Source organism: Arvicola amphibius, chromosome X (genome assembly GCF_903992535.2).
Source record: "Arvicola amphibius chromosome X, mArvAmp1.2, whole genome shotgun sequence".
Classification (NCBI taxonomy): domain Eukaryota; kingdom Metazoa; phylum Chordata; class Mammalia; order Rodentia; family Cricetidae; genus Arvicola; species Arvicola amphibius.
Window position 1 is genome coordinate 18,718,910 of NC_052065.1, and position 8,942 is coordinate 18,727,851.

The following is an 8,942-nucleotide window of genomic DNA, read 5'->3' on the forward strand; positions in this document are numbered from 1 at the left end:
TCTTCCTTGACCCAGCTGTGGTTCAGTAGTTGACTATTCAGTTTCCATGAGTTTGTAGGCTTTCTGGGGGTAGCATTGTTGTTGAATTCTAATTTTAATCCATGGTGATCCGATAAGATGCAGGTGGTTACTAATATGTTTTTGTAACTGTGGAAGTTTGCTTTGTTACCGAGTATGTGGTCAATTTTCGAAAAGGTTCCATGAGCCACAGAGAAGAAGGTATATTCTTTCCTGTTTGGGTGGAACGTTCTATAGATGTCTGTTAAGTCCATTTGGTTCATTACCTCTATTAAGTCTCTTAATTCTCTGTTAGGTTTCTGTCGAATTGACCTGTCCATTGGTGAAAGAGGGGTGTTGAAGTCTCCCACTATCAGTGTGTTTGGTTTGATGGCTGTCTTGAGTTCTAGTAATGTTTCTTTTATATAAGTGGGTGCTTTTGTATTAGGGGCATAGATATTCAAGATTGAGACTTCATTCTGATAGATTTTTCCTGTAATGAGTATAAAGTGTCCCTTTCCATCTCTTCTGATTGATTTTAGTTTGAAGTCAACTTTGTTAGAAATTAGTATGGCCATACTGGCTTGTTTCTTAGGTCCATTTGCTTGATAAACCTTTTCCCAACCCTTTACTCTGAGTAGATGTCTGTCTTTGTGGTTGAGGTGTGTTTCTTGTAAACAGCAGAATGTTGGATCCTGTTTTCGTATCCAATCTCTTAGCCTGTGCCTTTTTATAGGTGAATTGAGTCCATTGATATTAAGTGATATTCATGACCAGTGGATGTTAATTCCAGTTGTCATTTTTTATTTGGTAGTAGAGATTGTGTGTTTCCTTTCTTTGCGATGTGCTGGTGAAGAGTCGCTAGATGTCTGAGTTATTTTGGGCAATGCTGGACTCCTTTGTTTGTGAATTTCCTTCTATTACTTTCTGTAAGGCTGGATTTGTGGCTATGTATTGTTTAAATTTGTTTTTATCCTGGAATATTTTGTTTTCTCCATTTATAGTGAATGAAAGCTTGGCTGGGTATAGTAATCTGGGCTTGCATCCATGGTCTCTTAGTTTCTGCAAAACATCTATCCAGGACCTTCTGGCTTTCATGGTTTCCATAGAGAAGTCAGGTGTTAGTCTGATAGGTTTACCTTTATATGTTACTTGACCTTTTTCCTTTTCAGCTCTTAATATTCTTTCTTTATTCTGTATGTTTTGATTATAATATGGCGAGGGGATGTTTTTTTTTGATCCAGTCTATTTGGTGTTCTGTAAGCTTCTTGAACCTTAATAGGAATATCTTTTTTTAGGTTTGGGAAGTTTTCTTCTATAATTTTATTAAATATATTTTCTGAACCATTGAGCTGTATTTCTTCTCCTTCTTCTACGACTATTATTCTTAGGTTTTGTCTTTTTATTGTGTCCCAGATTTCCTGAATGTTTTTTGATGAGGATTTGTTGGATTTGCTGTTTTCTTTGATCAGTGCATTTATTGTCTCTATGGTATCTTCAGAATCTGAGATTCTTTCTTCTATCTCTTGTATTCTGTTGGTTATGTTTGTTTCTGTAGTCTCTGTTCGTTTACATAGATTTTCCAAAACCAGTTGGCCCTCGGGTTGTGTTTTCTTCCTTGCCTCCATTTCAGTTTTCAAGTCTTGTACTGTTTCCATTATCTGTTTGATTGTTTTTTCTTGGTTTCCTAGGATATCATTTACGGATTTACTCAATTCTTCAAACTTTTTGTTATTCTTCTCGTCCATTTCCTAAAGGGAGTTTTTCACCTCCTGTTTAAGGGACTCTATTACTTTCATAAAGTCAATTTTTTCTACTTCTTCTTGATTAGTGTGTTCAAGTCCTCCTGTTATAAGTTCGCTGGGTTCTGGTGCTTTCATGTTGTTTTTCAAATTGTTGAAGGAATTCTTGCATTGGCGCCTGCCCATTTGTTCCTCTGAATAATCCCCTTTGGGTCTTCTTTTAGAAGTTCAATTCACCCCAATGAATTAAGTTCACTCACCCCAATGAATGATGGATCCTCTGGCAGACTGTCAGGTCTCCTTGCAGGCCAAGCAGCTCTCAGACAAAGGCCTACCTTGCTCCGGGCAGTCAAATGAAGGAGGGGACCTCCCACCGGCCTGGGTGCACTCAATTCCAGGTCCCCAGAGCCCAAACAGGGTGAGCTGTGGGATTTTGTGGCCCCAAAGACGGGAGGATCAGGCGGGGGAGGGGGGGCGGGAGAGGGGAGGATTCTGGGTGCAAGCTGGGAAGGGACAGGAAGAGAGAGGCAGTATCCGGGGAGAATAACCCCTGCAGGAAGAGCAGGAAGTGTGCGGGTGGCGGGGGAGTTGTGGAATGTCGGTGGTCCCTCTCCGGGCAGCTGCCGCGGTTCAGGCACTCACTCCTCACTCACCCCAAAGAATGATGGATCCTCTGGCAGACTGTCAGGTCCCCTTGCAGGCCAAGCAGCTCTCAGACAAAGGCCTACCTTGCCCCAGGCAGTCAAATGAAGGAGGGGACCTCCCACCGGCCTGGGTGCACTCAATTCCAGGTCCCCAGAGCCCAAACAGGGTGAGCTGTGGGATTTTGTGGCCCCAAAGACTGGAGGATGAGGCAGGGGGAGGGGGGGAGGATTCTGGGTGCAAGCTGGGAAGGGACAGGAAGAGAGAGGCAGTATCCGGGGAGAATAACCCCTGCAGGAAGAGACTGGAGACGTGATCTTGCTCCATGGCCCAAGCTGATGTCCAACTTAAGAGTGGATGTCTTTTCTCTTAAAATTTTTATTGGATTTTTTCTTTGACAATTTTGTGCACATATAAATTATATGCAGGTTTCTGTAAACTCTATATCTTTTCTAGTCTCCTCCACACTTCTAACAATCCTTCCTCCCTGTGGTTTTCTTCCAGACATTGATTTTTTTGAGAAGTCCATAATTAAACCAGAATCTCTTGTATGACCATGAGTTCTATCCATTGGAGATTGATGTGGGGAGGGTGGGGGTACAAAGCTCAATGGGTTTACTACTGATGATAATGACTGTCCATCCCTCAGAATGCACCAGTACCTAATATTTCAGTAAGGGAAAGCCAGGCTGAATGAGTTCCTGCCAGACCCATGGTTGACATTTGGGAGGCTCAGCCATGAGCAGACTTATTGCATACACTCACAACTGCTGTGCAGACAGGACGACATTGACTGTACTGTGCTGAAAAGTTAATTTTTCATAGTCCTTCTTTTATCTGTCATCTTTTATGTTCTTCAAACTCTTTTTTCTGGTATTATCCATGCATGTTCAGCCCTAAAGAGGACATTAATACCATCCAACCATCACTTATTATCAAGCACTTTGAGCAGTTACCTGTATCTTGATTCATCAGTGTTTATAGCCAAAGGGGCTTCTCTGATTTAGCCTTGGAGTAGCTTTTCTCTATGGATATACAAATAGACACTTAGAAGGGGGCTTGGCACCAATACAGTCTACATGTCATGTTTCCATGTTGTAAGTTCTCCCCTAGGGCCAAAGACCTTCTCAGCCATGGTCTTTGACCACATTGAAAGTAACAGATATGAATTCCCTCTTGCAGAATGGGCCTCAGATCCAATCAGAGATACACTGATTACCCCTATGTCACTAGTTGTGCAGGTGGTCACATTTTGGCTGGCAGGTTGGTATTGTAGATTATGGGTTTCATGTCTGGGTAAGAACATTGATTCCATTACTCTGCCAGCATCCTGCATAGAAATTCCACTCCTGTAAGAACTAACTGGCAAGAAGGAAGCTTCATTCCAGCCTGATTTCTCGACATTTTGTGACCAAGGGTGTTTTGTCTTTAGAAGCAGAACTAGTTATGGTGGGCAAACAAAAAGAATGGCATTAACCTGGATTGTTTTGGAGACTTCAGGGAACTTCCTGACCAACAATTTATGTGGAAGTATCCTATGTCTGGCACTGAATTTTTTGTTGTGTTTTGCTTGGCTTTCAGAAGCAGCATTATGTAGACATACAGGATGTCTGCCTTCTAAATCTCTCTTTTGTAACTTACATGTTCTGAATGGGATTATAAAGTAGTAAGTTTACATATGACTTTTAAAATGTATCCTTAGCTTTAGTTAACCCTTTATTTAACCTTATGTCATCATTTTTCTAGCCATCTATGCTCAAACTTTCCTCATGGGTGGATTTTTTGTATTTGTGATTGTATCAGGCATCGGGCTTATAAGAGTGCAAATACTTTCACAACTTATGCATTTTCTGGGAACATATTAGAGAAGAAAGTCTCAACACAGAATATCAATAAATGGAGAAAAATGAGGTGACCCTTGGATGGGGTAGAAGACCTATGGTGCCTCTATAGCCCAACCTGATAATAACACTGTTGGGAGCACAGTCCCTAATGACATTTAGTGCGGGGGGATCTTCAGTATCCTCGTGAATTATTCCTGTAAACTAACAGTAAAAATAAAAAGGCCATTCTGATCTATGAAAACTACATAGATAAGATCAAAATCAGAGTTATAAGAAGAGATGACAAAGAGCAAGCAAGTTAGTTAACAAAACATCTTATTACCTCTGAAACCCATAATATAGAGAATTAACAAGTTTAGGTGGAGAGCTTATAAACAAATCTGGGAAAGGTGACATGTCCTAATTAAAGCAAATGTCTTCAAAGCAGTTTTGAAAATGCATGCAGACTAAAAGAATTAAGTTTTTTATGCTTTTTAAAATTATCAACCCTTTAGATCAGCCCCACCATCTCGGTGGGTGGGGCAACGCTCACAGTCCTGACTTCCTTGCTCATGTTCTCCCTCCTTCTGCTCCTCATTTGGACCTTGGGAGCTAAGTACAGTGCACCAATGTGTGGCTCTGTCTCTATCTCCATCCATCGCCAGATGAAGGTTCTATGGTGATATGCAAAATATTCATCAGTATGGCTATAGGATCTGGCCTTTTCCGGCTCCCTCTCCTCAGCTGCCCAAGGAACTAGCTGGGCGCATCTCCCTAGATACCTGGGAACCCCTCTAGAGTCAAGTCTCTTGCCAACCCTAAAATGGCTCCCTTAATCGGAGCTCACCAAGGCCAGCTGGACTGGGACTGAAAAAGCACGGGATGAAACCAGACTCCCTGAACATGGCGGACAATGAGGGCTGCTGAGAAGCCAAGGACAATGGCACTGGATTTTGATCCTACTACACATTCTGGTTTGGGGGCCCCTAGCCTGTTTGAGTGCTCACCTTCCTAGACCTGGATGGAGGGGGGAGTAACTTGGACTTCCAACAGGGCAGGGAACCATTACTGCTCTTCGGACAGGAGAGGGGGGAGGAGTGGAGGGGGGAGGGGGAGATAAATGGGAGGTGGGGAAGAGGCAGAAATTTTTAATAAAAAATTATCAACCCTTTATTCTTATCAGCTTCTAGAAAGCAGGGTATAAAACTATCTTTGCACTTGTACAAGGAAATGTCAATAAAATACACTGTATTTCTTACAAGTAACAGACAGTATATATTTCAAGTATGTTATCACAAAAATGTTAAGATGATCAATATGTTAAATTGACCTCATTTAACTATTCCATTTTGTATCCTCATTTCAATCCATATATGCAAACAATTTTGAGTTGTCAATTGTAAACAATACCAAAACAATGGTTTAGTTTGGTATTATAAATCAGAATAGTTTGATATTTGAAAATGGGGTGAAATGTGAGTTACTGATTCCACAAATAAAATCTGACAAACACTGCATTCATTGCTCATTTTGTGATAGTTAATAAATAGACAAAAACTATTGTGTAAAAATAACTTGAGCATTTAATTGTCATTGCACATGCCTATCACTATGAGATTGGTGTGCTTTGAGAAGTCATGATGGTCATTGCACTATATAATAAAGCCCAACTCACACAATCTGCAAGTAAAAAGGATGAAAAATGTGACAGAGTCTATCCTGTATGGGTGTGGGCCTGACATGGCCCATACAGCCAACTTTCCAAGACAGTCTCTGGTAAATTGTGTTATATTAGTGTCTGCATTTTTTCTATGTGTACATGAGCATAGATGAACCTTTTTCTGATTGAAAAAATAAACTGGCTTACAGTAAATACGCTCTTTTGTAAAATGCCTTGTCATTTTAAAATATGAGAATCCACTAAGTGGTAAAAAGTTAATATTTAGTTATAGAAAATAAGTTCAGTGTTACTACTAAAATTCAGCAAGGAAACATGAGAGATATTTGTCTGAAACATAAAAACAAATAATTAAAAATTTGCTTGGTTTTGAAAGAATTGCAGTTTATTTAAAAGAGTCCCATAATCACTTAATAGGCAAAGGCAAATCTGTAAAACATAAATATAAAAAATGCATAACATATACATTAATAAAATAACTGGATTTATAAGGAACCCTAAGTATACAAAATATTTTTAAATCGATACAGACAAGGCAAAGCATACACAGAAATTTTGGGCATATGTATATATACTATTACATACATGAAACTAATACTCTTCTTCTAAATAATCAAACAATGACTAATAAAATAAGCAATAACAGTGGTTTGAATTTGAATTGCTAAGAGTTGTTGGTAAATATTACGTTCAATACTACTGACAGGGAGTGATCTATCGCACCCCAGGGGTGGAAGTTGGAATATGTGCAAACTTTAACACTCATCATGATAGCTTTGACTTGGTCATTATGTTTATGGAAAAGATGATTCTACTTAAAAGACTGAGGCAGGTGGTTTTGACTATTTGAGTGAGGTCATCTTCAGCACCATAGTGTGACCCCTTTAGAAACCATGGAGGGAAAGGGGGGGCAGAGGAAAGGAGAAGGAGAATGGGGAAAGGAAAAGAAGAAAGGAAAGAAAGAAGGAAATTAGGTAGAAGGGAAAGGAGGGGAGGAGGGAAGGAGAGAGGAAGGAGCAGGAGTTAAGGGGAAGAAGGGGAGAAGCTACATCACACTTCAATAGTTTTAAAGGGGCCTGTTGCCAGGGGGCGGGGCCACTGCTCCAGAAGGGCAGTAGTAGACAATGACTAATGACTGAATGGCTGTCTTTGTGACGTCTGAGGCTGAGCTAGAGAAATTCAGCTAGCCTAGGCAGTAGTGGCTGACACAAAACGTACAGTAATATAATGGGAGAAAAGCTTCTGGTAGTCTCTTTGAGAGCTGCTGGATGATTTAATCAATGGGGCTTGTAAACAGCCTCAGCAGTTTGAGATGCAGCGATTCCAGCTTGGGAGAGCCAGCGCCGCCGCCAGAAGAAAAAGCAGGTCCCAGTTACATCTCTGGCAGTCGCAAGCGCAAAGGGGGCCTTTGGGACTGTGTGGCATCAACCCCTAACATCCACGGATCTTGGAACCAGGCAGTCAACCTACAGCAACTTTTTGGCAACATCTACAGGAAAAAACCGAAACTATCATCTAAGTATGCTTACCAAACTTTATTTTTGGACGGTAAGGACTGCGATATTAGAATCCGGGCACTTGAGGTAGAATGGCCTCTACACAAGGCATTTTTATGCCAGTCAGCCTTCTTTGCTAAGATACTAAAAGGTACTTGGAAAGAATCCCACAGTAATGTTGTTGACCTGCAGATTAAGAACGAGGACATAGATGTCGGCTCCTTGCACTATGTGTTTGGGTCATTGTACAGGGACGAGGACTTGCCAATAATACCCCGTCGAGTTCCTCACGTTTTGGCAGCAGCATGCCTGCTTCAGGTGGAGCATGTCATCCGGCAATGTAAAGAGACCATGAACAACAACATCACTAGGGAAACCGTGTGCTCATACTACATGGCAGCAGAAACATATGGACTGAAATCTGTAAAGACACGCTGCTTTGACTGGCTTCTCTGCCACTTGATGACTCACCCAAGTGTTGAACTTTACAGGGAAATTGATACAAAGCTCATGTATCTCCTTGTTTCTTCACCTGATTTACTAGTTATGCGGAATGAAATGGACATCTACACCACCCTGAAGGAGTGGATATTCCTTTGTTATAATCCTTCCTGGAAAGGCTCAGTGAAGCAGATTTTACCTAATGCCAACAGCTGGCTTTCCAAGCACATGAAATGCCTTGATAACATCAGTTTTCTTGAAAGTGAAGAAGGACTAATATATCAACCGGTATTTAAAAAACTGAGATTTCAACATATCATCTGTGATCTGAGTGACACAGCTACTCTTGAACGAGATCGTCTAATACCTTTAGAATGGTTGACACCCATTTATAAACAGCAATGGCTGGCTTTGCTTCAAGAACAAGAAAACAGGGAAATAGGGCCACGAATCATCAGTGAAGAATTTGAAGACTGCGGCATGAGATTTGGTACAATGATTAGCAGAGATGGTAGTTACTCCTGGAAGTGGAGAGCGTTTAGGTTTTGTTTCCCTCTACACATTACCTTTACCAACCGTTGCATCGTTTTCAGGCAATGTACTCTGCGTTGTAATGGCTGTTGTTTAAAACATGTACGAAACGTAGTGTTCAAAATAACTTTGGTGTGTTTTGATTCCAACGGGAAAGTAACATTCAGTAAAACAACTGGTCACAAAATGGTTACCTTTGAATATAAGGAGAGAAAAATCGTAATGAAGTTAGATCGCATAGCTTTAAACTTCCCTTTATATATATTTTTCAATTTCTTGTTTTTATCACCAGGAAATACAGAACACATGTGATCTTGTCAATTATTAGACCATAGAAACAGCTTAGAAACATTGAATGATTCATTAACTTCAACCCTGTGCTATGAATGCAGTTAAGATGACCGACAACAAAATGAAAATTCTTAGGAGTCTAGCACCAGCACAGGCGACTCAGTTCCATCTTCACTTCATTTTAATGCATTTCCGAAGAAAAATTACACAGCCAACAAAGGATTTGTCAAAGCAAATCAGAAGAAACTGGTCTTTTGATTTTTAGTTACCATCAGTGGTCAAACTTCGAATGGCAATAAGA

At 40.6% G+C, this 8,942-nt stretch overlaps 1 protein-coding gene across 1 annotated transcript; it reads left to right on the forward strand.

The window, feature by feature from the left end:
* Positions 1-7,162: 7,162 nt before the first annotated feature.
* On the forward strand, positions 7,163-8,662 carry LOC119805246 (germ cell-less protein-like 2). The gene has a single exon (XM_038317170.1). The coding sequence runs from the start codon at positions 7,163-7,165 to the stop codon at positions 8,660-8,662; it is 1,500 nt and encodes a 499-aa protein (XP_038173098.1).
* The last annotated feature ends 280 nt before the right edge of the window (positions 8,663-8,942 follow it).

Bases quoted from the DNA above. Each gene is read 5' to 3' on its own strand.
- LOC119805246 (XM_038317170.1), top strand. From the start codon at position 7,163: ATGGGGCTTGTAAACAGCCTCAGCAGTTTGAGATGCAGCGATTCCAGC.